The 19,105-nt window shown below is 57.1% G+C and overlaps 1 protein-coding gene and 1 non-coding gene across 5 annotated transcripts in view; both read left to right on the top strand.

The window, feature by feature from the left end:
* ALDH1L1 (aldehyde dehydrogenase 1 family member L1) overlaps nt 1-19,105 on the top strand; it is a 97,583-nt gene that overhangs the window by 63,297 nt on the left and 15,181 nt on the right. For all 4 annotated transcript variants that reach the window (XR_014809080.1, XM_084966595.1, XM_021098212.2 and 1 more), the window contains 9 exon segments: nt 852-977; nt 3,336-3,427; nt 5,575-5,719; nt 7,131-7,250; nt 8,376-8,503; nt 11,853-12,003; nt 12,893-12,963; nt 15,941-16,046; nt 17,287-17,374. Coding sequence is in view for 3 of the 4 variants with exons in the window: in XM_084966595.1 (XP_084822721.1) it covers nt 852-977; nt 3,336-3,427; nt 5,575-5,719; nt 7,131-7,250; nt 8,376-8,503; nt 11,853-12,003; nt 12,893-12,963; nt 15,941-16,046; nt 17,287-17,374 (1,027 nt within the window). In the remaining variant the exon portion in view is untranslated.
* Nucleotides 7,883-7,989, top strand: LOC146401619 (U6 spliceosomal RNA). Its single transcript, XR_014811632.1, has one exon. It is a non-coding gene; the product is annotated as a U6 spliceosomal RNA (small nuclear RNA).

Raw genomic sequence — 19,105 nt, 5'->3', positions numbered from 1 at the left:
GCACCTGAGACGAGCATTCTTGTGCATGTGAGTTGCCAGGGAGGCAGTGAGGGCAGAGGTCAAGGCCAAGCAGAGATGCGAGTCCTGGAGCAATGTAGCCTTGACCGACCCTAGGGCAGGCTCTGCGTTGTGACTGCATCTGCAGGCTCGGGCTGGGGTCTCCACCTCTGGGCAGAGTGAGGGGCGGGGCGGTGTAGCCCCTGGGCCTCACAGTCAGGAGAAGGATGCTGGGCAGACTACTCACACTTGCAGCAGCTGGAGGATGAAGGCGCCAGCCAGGAGGGCTGGACTGGGACCGTGTACTCCCATATCTACAAGTTCAGCAAGGCCACAGAGGCATCCTTGGCAGAGCCCCTTGGTGGAAGCTTCTTTTAGGAACCTGCACTGGGCCAGGCTGTCTTCAGCTCGAGGGCATCTCTGGAAGGCAGTGGGGCCGGGTCCTCAGGGAAGCTGACGCCAGTGCTACTGGGCATGTGCAGGGTTTCCATGGACCACTCTTGTCCCACGGACACGTCCTTGGCACCCCAGGGGGGGATCTGATGACCGTGTCAGGTTCCCATGGGGTTTCTGGAAGCTGGGCTGTTGGGTGACAGGTTGTTTTCTCCATTGACTTTCAAAGTGGTGCTTGAGCTATTTTTGTCTCATCAGCTTTATAAAATCATCAAACCACCACAGTGGGGTGGATAGCAGGGACAGTGAGCACAGTGAGTCCCTCAAGCAGCCCCGCCCCTGTCCTGTCTCCTCCTTGTAGCCAGTCTGGGCTCTGGGGGCCCACCTCCTGGTGAGGATGGCGAGGAGTGCATGCCCGCCGCAAGGGTAGCCACAGGTCCTGGGACAGCCTTCCTTTGCAGCTGCTGGTGAAGAACATCCAGCTGGAGGATGGCAAGATGATCCCAGCCTCGCAGCTCTTCAGGGGAATGGACAACAGCGCCCTGGAGCTGACAGAGGAGGAGCTGGCCACTGCGGAGGCTGTGCGGGTAAGACACACCTTGAGGGCTCCTGTCCAGTTGGGCAGGCTGTGCACTGCACATGTGTTTTGCAAATGGCCCTGCACACACTCTGAGGATGTACGTGCCTGCCCCAGGCATGGGGTTGGCTCTGCCCTGTCCTGGGGCTTCTCGATGTGCCCCCTCCTCTGCCGCTGGGCCCTGGGATGTGGCCAGCTGGGTCTGACTCCTCTGGGGATGCGTTGTCAACAGCAGACAAGTGAAACCGGAGCCCCTGCAATTGCTGAGGACTCAGATGCCAAGCTCATGGCCCTGCAATAGGGCAGGTGCACTGGGACCTTCCAGAAAGGCTTCCTGTGAGAGAGACCTGCCTATTCACCACGGGTGTCAGGGTTGGCCCACCTGCACTCCCAGCCAGCTTGCCTAGGGGACAGCACTTCCTCCCTGAGGTTCAGTCTGTCCCCACTGGAGTCCAGGCAGCGGACACTTCCAGAGCTGCGCCCACCCCCCCCCCACCTCCCCCTCCTGGGAAGGCATGGTTTTGGTGGTGTTTCACTGTGTTGGGCAGGGGGCGTTGGATGGCTTTTCAGCCATTCATTCGTTGTCGTGCATATGCTTATTTAAGATACACGACCAGACACGAGTGTCCCTGCTCTGTGTCCCTCTCATGGGGAAGAGAGCCAGTGAACAACCAGGCCAGTGAATAATGTCATTTCACACGCTCAGAGATGACGCGTCTGGGAGGTGGGGGAGGGGGCTGGAGGCCAGGGTCCAAGGCAGAGGGTCAGGGAAGGCCACCCCGGGCAGGAGAGCTGGTTTGAGCTGAGACCTGGGTGGAACACAGCAAATGCCAAGGCCCTGGGAGTAGGGAACCACGGAGGGCCTGGCAGTGGCCACAGGGGACCAAGAGATGAGGACAAGCGCAGAGGGGCCCACGGTCCAGAGAGCACTGAGCACTTCCTTAGGTGAAAGCTGAGCATTTTGGGTATCTATTTAAAAAAAAAAAAAAAAAGCCATTTCATTTAAAAACTGTTTTTGGAGCGAGTGCTCTGGTGCCTGCTGCGCTGGGGTTACAGGCCAGCTGGACAGAAGATCTCTGGAGTTTACAGCCGAGTGCACTCAGGATGCGGGAGGCTGTGTGTTTTTCCGGGGACACTGGAAGGCTGAGGAAGTGACACATCTGGGAAGGACCGCTTCGTAGTCCCTGTTAGGACCTCAGTAAGCATCAGCGCTGAGCCCAAAGTCATGAGAAAAGCAGCTGCTCAGGAGCACATCTGGGAGTCTCAGGCATGAAGCCGAGAACGTGCAGGGCCCTGGGGCAGCACCAGCTCCTGCACCCCAGGCGCTCTGCCTGCCTTGTGCCAGGGCCTCCCAGGCTGTGCCCAGCCACTTGCACAGTTGAGGAAGCTGAGGCATGGGAGGCCACCTGCCTCGGACAGCTGCTGGGGGCCCCAGCTGGGTCTGAACGAGGCTATGTGGTCTCCCAGGTTCCACACATCCTAGGAGGGCTGGTGGCCAGCACGCCCACACACCCACAGTGACCGCTGGCCCCAGCCCCACTGGCACAGTGGTCAATGAAGGTTTGGGGAAGGGGTGATGTAGCAGATGGCCTGGAAGACTGCCCAGGATTTAAGCGTGAGCTGGGGGTTCAAGGAAAAATGTCACCCATGGATGGGAGCTGGGCAGAGGCCTGGGGAGTTGGCACAGCTGTGTGAGGGCAGGGTCAGTCACCGTGAGGATGGCAGGGGCACATCCGTGGAAGCTTTCTGAGAGGCCGGGGAGAGGCTGGCCTGGAAGTCTCTGGTGGGGCCTCGCCCACTCTCCATTCGGGCAGTGACCAGGCAGATCCTGTAGCCCGGCCTGGGTGTGGGGCCAGAGAACAGCCATCTCGACCTGTCTCACTGTGATCCTGCAGATGGCCTGTCTCTGCTGCCCACTCAGCTTCCACGGACCTCTCATGCGGGCCCCACTGCTGTCCACTGCCAGCCCAGGACAGCGGGGCATAGTGCCAGCTGGTCTCTCAGTGAAGATGAGACCCAGACCTCCTGAACCCCATCCGTGGGCCCCGCTCACACTCCAAAGCACCCCACCGTGCTCTCCTTCCCGTGTCGCAGCACAACACCCCAGTGTCCTGCTGGGACCCCCACCCAGGACGACATACCAGGTGGGGCCGGCCTCGCACCATCCCGGGCCTGGTGCAGGGGCCCCGAGAAGCTGGGGTCAAAGTAAGGTGCATCCGAGGAGTCTGGGCCCCTCCTTCCCCAGGACTGCAGGAGGAGCAGCCTGGAGTGGATAGCAGCCCAGCCTGGCATCAGGCAGTGCACACCCCCACCCCCGTAGCCACCCCCCACCCCCAGGCGCCGTGTTCTCCCCTCTCCTACTTTCCAGGGTGCCTGGAAACGGATTCTGCCCAGCGTCCCAGAGGTTGATGACTCCACTGATTTCTTCAAGTCGGGCGCCGCGTCGGTGGATGTTGTGAGGTGAGGCTGGGGGTGGGGGTCCCTCCCCAGGCACCTCTGGGTCCGAAATCACCCCAAAACTGAGTGGCGGGAAACAACTCTGTTACACTCATGGACCGTGTAGCTCAGGGATCCAGAGAGGACTCATGTGTGCAGGCCTCACCCCCACCCACCCCCTGCCGGGATGGAGTGGAGGCAGCTGCAGCAGCTGGACAGGGAATCCCACCCTCAAGCTGGCTTCTCACTGCATGTATCAGGGGCCCAGAGTGGCCACTCTGGATCTTGGACGGCTCATGGCTCTGCAAGCGCAAGGCCAGCAAGTGAGCAGATGTGGACCCTGCCCTGTGGGTCCCAGTGTTCACAAGCCCACCCAGATTCAAGGGCAGGGGTGGGGGCTGAGACCCACTCCTCACAGGAGGAAGATCAAAGAATGCATGACTGGGGAGTTCCCGTTGTGGCTCATAGTACCCGTGAGGACACAGTTTCCATCCCCTGCCTCCCTCAGTGGGTTAAGGATCTGGCATTGCTGTGGCTGTGGCGTAGGCCAGCAGGTGCAGCTCCAATTCAACACCTAGCCCAGGGACTTCCATATGCTGCAGGCGCAACAGAAAAACAAAAGAAAAAGAATGTGCAGCTGCTTTAAAACTGCCCAGAGTAGAGTTTCCATCGTGGCGCAATGGAATTGAATCCGACCAGGAACCATGAGGTTGTGGGTTCCATCCCTGGCCTCGCTCAGTGGGTTAAGGATCCCAAGTTGCCATGAGCTGTGGTGTAGGTCACAGATGCGGCTTGGATCTGGCATTGCTGTGGCTGTGGCGTAAGCTGGCAGCCAACAGCTCCGATTAGACCTCTAGCCTGGGAACCTCCATATGCCGCAGGTGTGGCCCTAGAAAAGGCAAAAAAACGAACAAACAAACAAAAAAAACTGCCCAGAGCCCAATACCCCCGTAAAAGCCAATTGTGTTGGGAAGAGGGGCAGGCAGGACTCCTCTTCTGCCCCTCCCTGGTCAGGCCCCCATGGACAGCCAGGCCCCATGGTTCAGGTTGCCTACCTCAGCTTCTTATGAGCTGTCCTGCTCGCTGGGTATCAGTGGTCTTAAGTTCTCATTTGTATAAAGTTTGCATGTGTGTTCATCAGCGATGTTGGCTTGTGTGTTTTCTTGTGGTGTCATTATCTGGCTTAAGCATCAGGGTGAAGCTTCTGTTCAATCTTTTGCTTATTTTTACTTGGATCGTTTTCTTGGTATTGATTTCTTTTTTCCTTTTTGGCTATACCCACAGTATAGGGAAGTTCCTGGGCCAGGGATCAAAACCCATAGCTGTGGCAATGCCAGATCTTTAATGCACTGAGCTGGACCGGGGATCTAACTTGTGTTGCCACAGAGATAACACTGGATCCTTAACCTGCTGCACCACAGTGGGAAGTGCCCTTAGTATTGATTTTTAAGAGTAATTTATTTAGGAGTTCCTGTCGTGGCTCAGTGGTTAACAAATCCAACTAGGAACCATGAGGTTGCGGGTTCGATCCCTGGCCTGGCTCAGTGGGTTAAGGATCCGGCCTTGCCGTGAGCTGTGGTGTAGGTCACAGACAAGGCTCGGATCCTGCGTTGCTGTGGCTCTGGCGTAGGCCGGTGGCAACAGCTCCGATTGGACCCCTAGCCTGGGAACCTCCATATGCCGCGGGAGCGGCGCAAGAAATGGCAAAAGGACCAAAAAAAAAAAAAAAAAAGTTATTTATTTACGTAATTTGAAGACAGGTCTTTTATCAGATATATGATTTGGAAATATTTCCTCACAATCTGTGGCTTGTCTTTTCATTCTTTTAACAGTGTTTTTCAATGATTATTATTAATCTTTTAGTTATTAACAGATGGATTGTCTCATTTACTCCTTAGAAAATCATAGAGGAAACATTCTTATTCCAATTTTGCAGGCAAAGAAATTAGGCTCAGAGGAATTGGTCACTTGCCCAAGGTTACAGATTAGTTAAGTGGTGGAGCCAGAACTTGCGACCAGGGCCTCCTGAATCTGTGGACTGGGCTTTTACCCTAATTCTCAACGGGCACTCACACTTTGGGTGTTGAGACGAACCGCCGCCTCCACTGCTGGAACAGTGCCGGTCTGCGCAGCCTCTTCCATTGTCTCACTTTTCCATCCTCTTTCCTCAGGCTGGTTGAGGAGGTGAAGGAGCTGTGTGATGGCATGGAACTGGAGAATGAAGATGTTTACATGGCCACTACCTTTGGAGACTTCATCCAGCTGTTAGTGAGAAAGCTGCGAGGGGACAAGGAGAGCGAGTGTGTCATTGACTATGTGAGTCCTGGGCCCCCCATGCAGGCCAGGCCAGCAGACCCTCTGACCCCCACGTCTGTGCATCCACAGTGACACCTGGGGGAAGCCAGGAGCCCAGGAGCCCACCCTTAGTGACCCAGGCTCCCCTGGTAACTCTGGAGAGCCTGGAGATGCCAGGGGGTCGGCAGACCAACCAAGGAACGTGTGGTCCCAAGACTGGAGTCAGGTGTTCAGAAGAGACTCTTAGCATGTGCTTCTCTCCCTGCCCGTACCTCTGGAGGGGGTTCTGCCATGGTTTCCAGCCCTGTCAACCTGGCCTGCATCCCTGGGTGACCCTGGCCCCTCGTTCTGGTGTCACCACCTCCTTCCTGTGTCCTGGCCCAGCAGTGGCAGAGGCTTCCTGCTCTGGTCAATCAGCATCTCAGCTCTTCCATCACCTGGGCAACTAGGCATCCCTTTAAGAGAGGACTCGAGAATGTTTCTCCAATAAGGAAGACAAAGGATTCTGTCCATTCAACTTGTGTATTATAAGTATGAGGAGGAAGTAACTGCAAATCTATTTTTTGTTTGTTTGTTTGTTTGTTTGCCTTTTCTTGAGCTGCTCCTGCAGCATATGGAGGTTCCCAGGCTAGGGGTCGAACCAGAGCCGTAGCCACCGGCCTATGCCAGAGTCACAGCAATGAGGGATCCGAGCCATGTCTGCAACCTACACCACAGCTCACGGCAAGGCTGGATCCTCAACCCACTGAGCAAGGCCAGGGATCGAACCCTCAACCTTACGGTTCCCAGTCGGATTCGTTAACCACTGTACTATGACGGGAACTCCTGCAAATCTATTTTTTTAAAGACTTTCTTTAAATATCACCCTGAGGGTGTCTCAGTCAGCTACGAGCTCCTATAGGAATTAGCTTTGTGGTAGTTTATTTGGCTGGAAGTTTGGAACAAAGGCTGATGAAGAAAGTGCAGATGACCAGATGGACCCCACGTTGGCCTTGGGGCTGGACAAATGGCTGATGGAGGGCTAGCATCCAGCAGGGACTGCAGGCCCTCAGGGCAGCAAGTGGGGCTGGGTCATGTCTGGGGCCACATGTGCTGTCCCCTGCTGGCCCTTCCTGTGTGTGGAGGCCAAGCAGCCAGCCCAAGGCCGGCCTGTGGTCAGTGGCAGAGCAGGCTCCGGCCAGGCAGTCTGGCTGCAGAGTCTGTGCCTCCAGCTCTTTTTATCACTCAGCCGCCACGGCTGCCCACAGCATGGCTTCCTGGGCAGCAGTGCTGAATCAGCAGGGAGGCTCCAGGAGGCCACGAGGCCTTGAGCCCTGCCTGGCCCCTCGGTTGTGTGTTGTGTTCCTTTGTCTCTGGTGAGTTCGTGCCCGTCCCTGAGGCCCATTCATGAATAATCCAACTGAAGCTCAGGTCTGTGGCCCTTCCTTGCCAGGTGGAAAAGGCAGTGAACAAGCTGACCCTCCACATGCCCCACCAGCTCTTCATTGGGGGCGAGTTTGTGGATGCTGAGGGGGCCAGGACCTACGAAACCATCAACCCGACTGATGGAAGCGTGAGTGCAGGTCCCCGCAGCCACCTCTCCCATCGGCCCCCAGTCTAGCCTCTGAGCCCTGGCCGGGGGCCTCTGCCTGTGCAAGAAGGCATGATAGTCAGGCCCTCGCCCTTCCTATGAAGAGGGAACTCCAGAGAGGGTGTGACAGGGAGGCAGAGGACTCTGAAGGGCCTGGAGGAAAGGAGGCCATGCCCTCCCCCCACACTTCAGCAAGGACCCCAGTGCAGGCCCCCTCGTCAGTGCCCACGAATGTCCTCACACTCGCACAGCTCACTCACTCCTATGGCAGTGCATCTGCAGAAAACTTCCTCCTTTGTGGGGAGGTAAAAAAGTGATGGACAGGCTGTGGACACACACGGGCCCTCAGGTGGGAAGGTCAGGAGCCTTTAACCATCTAGAACCCCATTTCGGGAGCCCGGGGTGGGAGGCTGTGGGGACGGGGCTGCCTGGTACTGGGGCCTTGGGCGGGGAGGGCACAGCCTACCTGTGGTGACCAGCACGGAGGCTCTGGCCTCAGCCTTCCCACCCCTGTCCAAGCAGCAGGCAGTGGAGGGCCTGCACGGCAGTGCATGTGTGCAGGGAATGTGGGGATCAGGCCAGTCCAGCCTGTTTTACTTAAGAAATAGTCCTGGGTGCTCACTTCGGCAGCATATAGACTAAAATTGGAATGATACAGAGAAGATTAGCATAGCCCCTGCACAAGGATGACATGCAAATTCGTGAAGCGTTCTGTATTTTTCTGTACAGTAGAAAATTGACAGAACACTGTTAACCAGCTAGAATGGAAGAAAATAAAAATCATTCCATTAAAAAAGAAAAAGAAGAAATAGTCCTGGAACTCAGTAAGTGTATGGGCCTCTGCTCTTGGATTGAAAATGCTAAGCTGACCCTCAGCCTTGTGGCCGCAGCCTGAGTCTCTCACCATGTTTGGGGTCAGTGGGAGAGTGACGAGAGGCCCTTGGGACGTAGAGACACAGACCCGCTGGAAGGCCGCCTCCCCTCTCTCTCTGTGCACATCTCCTGCCCTCCTGTTGGCCTCCCTTGCCCTCTGAGTCTGCCCAGGTGGCTGGAGGGCAGGTGGGGGGATGATCTCTCTGGGGGGGCTCACATTCTGCTCCACCACAGGTCATATGCCAGGTGGCCCTGGCCCAGGTCAGCGATGTGGACAAGGCAGTGGCTGCCGCAAAGGATGCCTTTGAGCACGGGCTGTGGGGCAGGATTAGTGCACGGGACCGCGGCCGCCTCCTGTACAGGTGAGGGCCCCTCCACGCCCGCCTTCAGCACTAGTGCCTTCACTCGGGGGAGGGAGGTACCCAGGTCCTGATGGGAGGAGGCAAGTCCTGGGCAGGCCGTGCCACCTGGCCTGAGACTCAGAAAAGGCTTCTCAGAGGAAGTGACCCCAGACATAGGGAAGAGATGTCCCCAGCGGAGGGAGCAGTGTGAGCAGCAATGAGGCACAGAAGGCAGGTGTGCTTCGGAGGGCAGTGAGGCTCTCAGCTGGTGCTGGGCCAGCCGGCCCAGATGGGCACAGTGTTTTGGGGTGGGGCCCTGCACGCAGAAGCTGGCTGGGTGGGGGCCACCCTGCCTGCATGGCCTTGCTCAGCCTGGCTCCCACCAGGGTCTCCTGTCTTGCGTTTCCTTTTTTTGTAAACCAGGGAGGAGGGAGCCTCCCCCCTTGGTCCCATCAGAAGTGGGCTCATGGCCACAGGTGGGGGTGAGGCCCGGAAGAGAGTGCCGCCCTCCTAGAACCAGGAGGTCCCTGGTGCCTCCAGAGGGGGTTGCTGGGCAGCGCTGGCAAGCCCGTGAGCCTATGTCAGGAGGCTGCTTTTAACTCTGAGTCCCAGGGAGCCAGGTGTGGAGCCTGGCCCTTCTGTGGTCCAAGCTTGTCACCTGGCAGGAAAGCCCCCACTGTGGCCTTACAGTCTCAAGGCCTTTTGTTTCTATCCCAGGGGCCAGGGCAGCTCCCACACAGGGAGCCAGCAGGGGGCCTGCATGGTTTGCAGAAGAGAATAAAGGTGGTGTGTTCGGGCCGGGGCATGCCCATCCTGCTGGATCTCGGGGTAGCTTCAACACCCTTGGAAGACACTGGCTGGACCCCTGGGCCCCTGCAGATCCCACAGAGCTAACAAGGGCATGGCCTGTGGTGTGACCCTGGCCTGGGGGCCGGACCCTGTGGACTCCCTGAGCCTGACCAGCCCTGCCCCCAAGATGCTCTGCCGCCACCTAGTGGCACATGTTGGGAGGGCACCCTGGACACAAGGACCTGGGGAGGTGCCCACAGCGGCTGAGAGCCCCTGGGGACCCCGCCTCTGACTCAGGCAGCCTCTTAGTCATGGAGGAGAGAGCCGGGATTTCCCACAGGAAATGCTGCAGGGTGCCCCCGGTTCACAAGGGAAGCAGGAGCCCCAGGGAGAAAGGAGTGGATCCCAGGAGGGCCCCAGGTAGTTGCAGGAGAGGCGCAAGACAGCCTGGAAGGGAGACGCAGAGCAGGTCCCCCACAGTCCCAGGACCCCAGGGGCCATGTGCCCAGCTGCACAGTGGCCCCACAGCGCTGGTGGGCGTCTGCCCTGTGCTCGGACACTGCCATGGGCCCACAGCCAAGGGTCTAGTGGAGGTCTGAGGGAGCAAGGCCGAGCCGCCTGGCATCTCCGCATCTCAAGGAGGACAGCGCTGTCCCTCTGCCCTCGCCGACCTGGCGCCACATGGGCACCGGGCTCTGGGAGGTGAAGGTGCCGCTCCCCAGGCTGTCGGTCGGACAACCTGCACAGGGGCCCTGGGGCCCCCGGGTAGCTCAGGTGGTGGTTACTTAGGGATCTATGACAGGGTCACATCACAGGCACATTGTCTACAACTGTTGGAGGAATTTGGGGCTGATCAAGGAAAAAGATGTGACTGCAAAAGGCAGCAACACACAGCAGGCTTTATCAGGTGGCACCCCCGCAGCAGGAGACCTTCAGAGTCTGTCGTGGGGGAACAGGAGGAGTGCAAGGGAACTTCTAGGGGGCAGAGGGGTCTGAGAGGGAGCTCCCAGATCCAAGTGATGTCACGCAGCAGCACCGGGGGGCTCCAGGTCAGGGGACTGGGACGGCCAGTGCCCATAACTGCACAGCGCAGGAGTTGGGTGAGGTTCCTGGGGGATGCAAAGCAAGCAGGCTCTAAATGGCTAAAAATGTGCATGTTTGGGCTGTTTTAGATAACTGGATATGTAAAAGTTGGCACTGGCAGGCTCTGGAGCTGACGTGTCTCAGGCTAGAGCAAGGGCATAACCACCAAGGGGCCAACTCTCAGAGCCACGTTGTGCTCACTTACCACGCACTGCATGGCTCTGGTTCTGTCCTAGTAGCGGATGGAACCCTCATCCTTGTCATGCCTACAACATGGTGTTTCCACTGTCGGGTCTCTCATCTTTCTCAGACGGTGACTTACTGTTGCTCCTCTTACCCAGAGAGTGACCCAGGTGTGTCACTGTCTCTGTGGTGACGTTGTGGCTCTGCCGCTGTTGCTGAGCTCGTCCACTCAGTCCCTAGTTTCACTCGCCAGCCTTGCGCTGGATAGGGGCCATGTGCCCAGGGGTGTGGAGACCAGATACCATCTGTCCTCGTGGGAAGGGCAGACCGTGTGGTGCTGTCCCCTTTGTGAACATCTGTGACAGTCAGTGAGGTTTGGAGGAAGGCGGAAGGCGGAAGGCGCTGGCAGGACGCGGCAGGGAGATGCGCTGGCCTCAGGTCGGGGGACTAGGGTCGCAGAGGGTGTGCCATCGAGTCAGGGTCTGAGAGAGGCCCAGAGGTTGGAACGGGAAACAGGAGTGTAGGGAGTGCTCCCTGAAGACCCCAGGCAGGGGGCTGACTCATGAGGAGGAGGGGAGGGGAGGCAGCCAGCGAGCACCTGTGGTCCAGGAGGAAATGGGCAGGGCCTCAGGGCTGGTGGGCCAGGCTTGGGGCTGGGGGCTGCAGCCTGAGTGTGGTGGGCTGCCTCGGGGCCCTGGGGGTTCAAGCAGGATGGGAGCAGACCCGTGCTGTTCGGGCCGAGCTGACGGCCGTGTGCAGGAAGCACAGGTCGGTGGGCTCCAGTCCCATGGCCAGAGCCCCCCCATGTGTGAGACTAGGGGCTGCTGGGTCGGTGGTCTCCGTCCACTCTGTCCCCAGAAGTGTGACGCCCTCGCAGCAGAGAGGGGCCCATGTCAGCTCCTAGGTGCCTGCAGCAGCTCACCCATCAGGACCAGGGGGGCGGCTGGAGGTGGGCTGTACAGATGCACCTGCCCTAACGTGCCTCTGTCACCCCTCCCTCCTCATCCCTGGTGACAGCCAGCATAGAGGGCCGGCACACTTCCCTGGGCCATGAGGCTGTCCGGACAGAGAGGGTGTGACTTTGGAAGACAGTGACCCCATGTGGCAGAGGCAGGATGTCTTCTTATTAGGAGGCAGGCAGTCTCATGAAAGGGGGTTGAGGGCACCATCCTCACAGCCTCCAGCCCGCTGTCCCATCTCACAGATGAGGCCACTGGGGTCAGCGCCTGCACAGGGCAGTTCTGGGAGTGAAGGCAGGGTCCCAACACAGGAGAAGCTGTGCCAGGCCTGAGCCAGCCCTCCTCACCTCTGCCAGGTTGGCAGACCTCATGGAACAGCACCAGGAGGAGCTGGCCACCATCGAGGCGCTGGATGCAGGTGCTGTCTACACACTGGCCCTGAAGACCCACGTGGGCATGTCCATCCAGACCTTCCGCTACTTCGCTGGCTGGTGCGACAAGATCCAGGTGGGCCCCGCAGGCAGATCAAGCCAGCACGGCGCCCCAGGGACAGCACTCTGAACGCTGTGCAGAGAGTCACCACCACCTTGTGGCTCCAGTCTGTGGGCAGAAGTGCGGGCTTGGCCGGGGTCTGTGCCAGGGTCTCACGAGGTCCTTGCCAAGGGGGGAGGTGGGCCAGGACTCACTAGCATCTCCAGGCAGGACCAGGTGTGGGCAGAGCTCAGTCCTATGGGGCTGTGGCGGGCAGAGGCTCTGGCCCTTGCTGTGCCCTCCACTCGCATCCCAACCCCAACACTTCTGCCCTTCTGCCCCCTGTGGTTATGTTGCCCCCAGCCCAGCACCACCTCCCCACCCTAAGGCCGGCTGTGCCATGTTGTGGCATGGCTGAGGGGGCAGAGGGCGGCTCACCAGGCCCCAGGGGTCAACATGTCACGGGTGTGGCGGCGGGGGGGATTATTAGAGGTCTGCCTGCTGTGGGCAGTGGTGTGTGAGCCCCTCCCCAGGGAGGCCCATGGCCGCAGAGTTCTCAGGTCTCTGCCAGCTCTGGGCTCCCCACCCCTCCCCTCCACAGAGGGTGAGGGAGGGGCCATCACAGGGCCTCCTGGGCCCACACAGCCTCCAGGGGCAGTTGGCCCCCACCCTGGCCCTTCTCTGCCCCATAGGCCACCCCGTGTCAGACCTGCTTCCTGCCTGAGGATGCTACCAGGCGCAGCACACTGCCCCATGGCTGCCCACTCCACCCGGCTCTGAAACCCTCAGCTGCCCGCCCATACCCAAGCTGGGGCATCAGGACGCAGTTGTCCCTGCCCCTCCCTGGGCCCCAGGCACAGGCTGGCTGCCCAGAGGGGAAGGGGTGGGGGCAGAGCCCCTTCTACCGATGCTCTACTTCTTCCAGGGCAGCACCATCCCCATCAACCAGGCCAGACCCAACCGGAACCTGACCTTGACCAGGAGGGAGCCCATCGGGTGAGTCACATACCAGGCCTTTCGCGCAGTGCAGGAGGGCACTCAACCGCCCCCTCTGTGTTTAACAGACAGTGGTTTTTTGTTTTTTTGTCTTTTTGCCTTTTTTCTTGAGCTGCTCCCACGACATATGGAGGTTCCCAGGTTAGGGGTCAAATCAGAGCTGTAGCCGACGGCCTATGCCACAGCCACACCAATACTCGGATCCTTGCCGCATCTGCGACCAACACCACAGCTCACGGCAACGCCGGATCCTCAACCCACTGAGCAAGGCCAGGGATTGCAGGGATCGAACCCACAACCTCATGGTTCCTAGTCGGATTCGTTAACCACTGTGCCACGACAGGAACCCCCAGACAGCGGTTTATTTGCCAGCTCCCACCTTCCAAACACAACAGGTGCTAGAGATGCAGCAGAGAAAACTGATGAAATTTCTGCCCTTGGGGTCCAAACAGCCTTCACTTCCACAGTTGTTGTCCCGTGCCAGGCAGTAATTGAGTGACTTTGTGACCATATTTAATCCCTCCAATAACCCTCCATCAGTCAGGGTCTTGGAGGAACAGACAGAAGGCCTGAGCGATTTTATCTGCAGAGTTTAACAAGCAGCACGTGAGGATAGCGTGGATAAGGACTTCCTCCCCCAAGCAAGGTTGAACCCTCGGCCTGGGGAGGAGGCCAGATATCCAGTCAGTGTTGGAAAGACTAGGTTCTAAGCCCGCAGCAAGAGGCCTCATCTCACCATCCGATGCCCAAAGGCCACTGGCAGTGACCACTGAGGACCCGAGTTGCCCACAGGCTGGATGTGGGGACTTGAGGGTGGGTGCCCAAGGACACCACGTGCGGCAGAGCTAAGAGCTCCCCATGCAGACACAGGCGCCCTGGAGGGACTCCCTGCCAAAAAGAGCTCAGGCTGGTCATGACACCAGCCATGGTACCAGGGGTGTGGAGCAAGGACCCCACTGGAGCCCCACCCATGAGCTTGTGAGCCACTGATCCTCCAGCCGCCCACCCAGGGAGTCCACCCATCGGACTGAGGAGGATGTTGGCCCTGCTCGGCTGCCTGGCTTCCCCTGGGCTGGCAGGGCTGGACCTTTGCTGGGGGCTGCTGTAACCCAGCACCACATCCCGAAGGCTCAAACATCAGACCTCGGTTGTCTCACGGTCTGGGGGCCCTAGACAATGTAGGTGGGGAGAGGCTGGCTCCTTCTGAGGCGCCTCACCTCCCGTCTGGTGCCTGCGGGCTGTATGTGTTCCTGGGCTCTGCCCTCGCAAGCACGAGACAGGCCTGTCTTCACGGGGCACTCTTTTCATAAGGACAGCCATCAAAGGGGATTGGGTACCCATCCTCCCCCAGTGAGACCTCACCTTAACTCATTATATCTGGGACAACCCGTTTTCCCAATAAGGTCACACCCTGGGGCTCTGGAGTTAGGACTTCAACATGGGGACTCATGGGCACAGTTCAGCCCTTGGTGGCAGGATGTCTCTGCTGTGTTTTCCTCTTTGAGGCCTGCCTCATTCTCAGTCCTCCTTCTCCCTGGGGACCTCTCCCCTGTCCCTGGGGGCACTGGCCCTGTTCCCTCCACTGACTTGTCCCTCTGGATCTACTGGGTATACGTGGGGTGGGGACCAGCTTTCCTAACCCCTCAGCACACCTCATCACTCCCAGGAAGGAGTGCGAGCCTCCAGCCTGGCCTCCCTGCCTGCCCCAGTGCCCACCTTGCTCCCACTCTGCTGGCCCTGAACCCTGCAGCTCCTCACTGTCCCGTCCTGCTCTTGGCCAAGCAGCCATCTGTTGGGGAAACATTTTCTGATGATGGTGGTGGTGATGGTGATGGTGAAGAAGATAGTGAAGATGATGGTGGTGAAGATGAAGGTGATGGTAAAGATGATGATGATGAAAATGATGAAGATTGTGTAGAAGATGTCAAAGATGATGAAGATGAAGGTGATGATGAAGAAGATGGTAATGAAGATGATGCAGATGATGGTTTGAAGATGAAGATGATGAAAGTGGTGGTGATGAGATGGTGATGAAGATGATGGTTTGAAGATGATGAAGATGATGGTGATGAAGATGAAGGTGATGGTGAAGATGATGGTAAAAATGGTGAAGAAGGTGAAGGTGATGGTGAAGAAGATGGTGATGGAGATGATGGAGATGATGGTTTGAAGATGATGGTGATGAAGATGAAGGTGATGGTGAAGATGAGAATGAAGATGGTGAAGATGATAATGAAACAGCAGTCACCTGGTCTGCAAGGGCTCCCATGTGGACAAGCTCATCTAACCGACACACAAGGAAAGGCTGTCACCGAGTTCTGTGGGGTCAGGAGGAGGCAGAACCACATGCCTGCTGGGGGCACAGGTGTCATCAGTACATCTCCTGGGACATGGGGACTCCCTCCATGGAGACACTACCCAGACAGAGGCCTCTCTGGGACCGAGGGGCAGCACTGACACTGGACACTGTCTTCTAATGCAAAGCAGGTGGGCTTTATCAGGGCCCCAGACTGACTGCATCCTTCTCATCTCTTTGGGACTGACCGTGGCCTAACCCAGGAGGACCCTCATCCATGCTCACATGTGTGATTCTTGACACTCTCCCATGTCCTCTCCACCCACCTCTGTGGCCCCAGGCCCTCTCTGTTCTCCCCTGTGCCTGTTGTCACCTCCCCCTCTCCTGGTGCCACCTGTACCAAACCATGTCCCTCGACTGTCTCATAGTCCCATCAATAACTGTGCAGTGTCCCCTGCTGTGACACCCTGCTGGGAAGAGGGGCTACTGTCAGACTGGACATATGGCCTCATCTGGGCCTGGGAGAAAGGTATGAACTGTCCCGCTGCAGGGTTCCTGGTGCCCCGTCAGGAGCCTGGCCCTGAAGTGGATGTCTGGCCCAGGAGAAGGGAGGCTGTGGCAGGTCCAGGCAGGGACCCAGGCCAAGTAGGGACACCAAGGTCTGCTTCCCTGGTTCGACAGGGTCTGTGGCATTGTCATCCCCTGGAACTACCCCCTGATGATGCTGTCCTGGAAGACGGCCGCCTGCCTGGCTGCTGGAAACACAGTGGTGATCAAGCCCGCCCAGGTACGTGTGGGTGCATCCTGGTGGCCTGGGCTGGGAGGGCCTAGGAGGCACCCTGCAAGCGAGGAGGTGGGCCTAGGCCCCTTTGCCCACACTGGCTGGCCTCCCCTCGGGGAGGAGGCTTCTGCAAATGAGGGCTGGCCCACGTGGGCCATCACACGGGGCAGACCCAGTGTTCCATGGGCCACTAGGTACCCAGTCAGGCTAGTAGGCTGTGCTTGCAGCTGCTTGCTGAGCCATCAAGGATTTTTCCAGTGGGTGGTATTTGGAGCAGAAACCCTTCTCCATTCCCTTGTGCGGCCCAGGCTCCGGGTTCCAAGGCAGCCCCGGCGTCTACAATTAAAGCTGGTGCTTCGGAGACCAAACACCTTGGGGAAGCTTCTGTGTCCACCACTCGTGCCCCTCTCACCAGCCCAGTGGTGGGATGTATGAGTCCCTGGTGCAGGCTGGAGGGCCTGAGCAGGGTGCCCTGCGGTGAGGACACCCCTCCCTGAGCCTCGACTCCTTCATCTGTACTTTGCAGAGTTTGGTTACAAACTGAAGCTGGCACTTCAGCTGCTTTGGGGCAATTTGGCCTTGAGGGTGTTAACAAAATAAAAACCAACAAAATGATACAGTTAGAGGATTTACCCTGAGCATTTAACATGCATAACACATTTTGTAGGAATTTGCATACATTTGCATTCCAGCCACCCCTGAGATGACCCTTAGCCTCTCCCTTTAGCATGGGGGCACTTGTCCCTGGTAGACCACCACAAGGTCTGGGCACCCACAGGCTCCCCTCAGCCTGAGACCTGGTGGTGGGCGGGGTGTGGATGACACACAGGCCAGGAGAGTCACCCCTCTTCCTCCAGAAGTAGGGTGGCCACTTGATTGCTGGGGCAGCTGCCAGCACATCACATGCAGCCACGGAGGGCCAGGCACTGCCTGGGCACCAAGGGGCTTGCAGAGGCCAGAAGGCAGCACCAGCTCCCAGAGGATGAGGAGGCGGTGCAGAGGGGCAGGCTGCTAGGCAGTCCTGAGGGCTTGGTGGGACAAGGGGAGGAGGCATGCAGGTGCAGAGGGTCCCAGGCCTGGCTGGGGGGCTGGAGCCCTGCCAGTAGAAGGCCTACTGCTGGGTCTCAGCAGGCCCTCTCCCAGCTCCCCGCTGCAGTGGGGCAGGAACACGGCTGCCTGTCTGCAGAGCAAGGCTGAGTGCACCTCCCAGTGCCTCCTGACCTGACCTGCTTTCCTACCTCCTCAGGTGACCCCGCTCACAGCCTTGAAGTTTGCAGAGCTGACCCTGAAGGCCGGCATTCCCAAGGGTGTGGTTAACATCCTGCCAGGATCTGGTAAGGGCCGTGGACGGGGCACGGGGTGCCTGTGGTCAGAACAGGGCCTGCTGCATGTTGTGCCCTGGTGGGTGCCCACAGTGGGCCTGGGAGCCAAGGAGGCCTCCCTTGGCGGGGGAGACCCACACCTGGAGGGGTTTAGCTTTAACACTTAACATCAAATGCCTCCCCAGATGTTGTCCATTTTCGGTACATATGTCTGTGCTCTGGCATAAATTACATAACTTGGGAATTATCAATTAAGACAGGAAAGGAAATTCAGTCTGTTATAAGCATACAATTACCTTTACTGGTGTCCTTTGTGGTTTTTTGGGGTTTTTTTTCCCCTGTGGATTTGAATTACTGTCCAAGTCTTTTGTTTTCATCTTGAAGAACTTCCTCTAGTATTTCTCATAGGTGGGTCTGCTAGCAACAGATTATCTAAGTTTTTGTTTATCCAGAAATGTTTTCTTTTGCCTTTATTTTCTGAAAGCTAGCTTGCCGGATGAAAGATTCTTGGCGGCAGTTCTCTGAGCATTCTGATTGTACCATCCCACTGCCTCTGGCCTCTGTTGTTTTTGCTAAGTCAGCTGTGGATCTTACCAAGTTCCCTTATTTATAAGGAGTCATTTTTCTCCTGCTGCTTTCAAAGTTTTCTCTACCCTTGTTTTCTAGCACTTTCACAATGAAGCATCTGGGTGTGGATCTCTTTGCAGTTTTTGATATGGAATTCATTAATCCAGGATAGTGTTTTTTATCAGACTTGGGAATTTTCAGCCATGATGTATTCTAATATTTTTTCTACTGCTTTCTATTTCTCCATTCCTTCTGGTACTTCCATTATGAGTATATTGTTGTATTTACTGCTGTTCCACTCTCCTCTGAGGAGCTCTTCACGTCTCTTCATTCTTTTTCTTGCTTTTCTCTAGATTTCATGATTTCCAGCCATCTTCAAGTTCACTAACTCTTCTGCCAATTCAATCCTACTGTTGAGCCTCTCTGCTCAGTTTTCACTTCAGTTGTACTTTTTAGCTTCTGGTTCTTTTTAAATTTGTATTTGATGAGACATTGTATCATAGCTGCCTTTATAAGTGGTTTTGTTCAGTTATTTGAACATCTTAATAAGGGCTGCCTTGAAGTCTTTGTTAGGTGTGACACCTGTGCCTTCTCAATGTCTGTTTACATTGCCCGCTATTTTTTTTCCTGTGATGTGTCACATTTTGCTGTTTCTTTCCATGCCTCATAAGTTTCTTTATAAAAAACTGAATCCCTGGCCCCTTTCCATCATTTTCTTGTTTGTTTAGTGACGTGGCTAGACTGTTTTAGTAAAGTTTCCTTCCCTTGTGGTGTGCAGCCTGTGAGGTTGCCCCGCAGAGGGCATACCCCTGGGCCATGCACAGTCCCCAGTGTCAGCAGTTATAGAGGGTCTCTTTCCTCTGATCTGTTAAGCCATCTGCCTCCTTTGTCATCACACTAGCTGGTCAACTGCACCAACTGCAGGCTGGTTGCTCTGTTGTTTCAGCAATACCCTGGGGCATAAATTGCCTTACAGTCTGACCCAATTAAATCCGGGCCCCTTTGCTAGGCTGGTTTTCAGGGCTGGCCCTTAATGTTTGGCTCTTCCCTGGCTCTGTCTGGTATACTCACTGGAAACTATGGTTTATGTTATTGCTGTAATAGACTTACCAGCCTCCCCTTAATTGTTCACCCCAAAGTCTCCATTGTTTTGGAGAATGTCCTTAGGGCTCAAGT

Source organism: Sus scrofa, chromosome 7 (assembly GCF_054392235.1).
Source record: "Sus scrofa isolate SSC_HxYL_T2T_F1_AM1 chromosome 7, Sscrofa_HxYL_maternal_Yorkshire_Landrace_v2.0, whole genome shotgun sequence".
In the NCBI taxonomy this organism is placed as follows: Eukaryota; Metazoa; Chordata; class Mammalia; order Artiodactyla; family Suidae; genus Sus; species Sus scrofa.
Note: the sequence above shows the minus strand (reverse complement) of the source record. Positions and strands in the feature narration are given on the sequence as shown.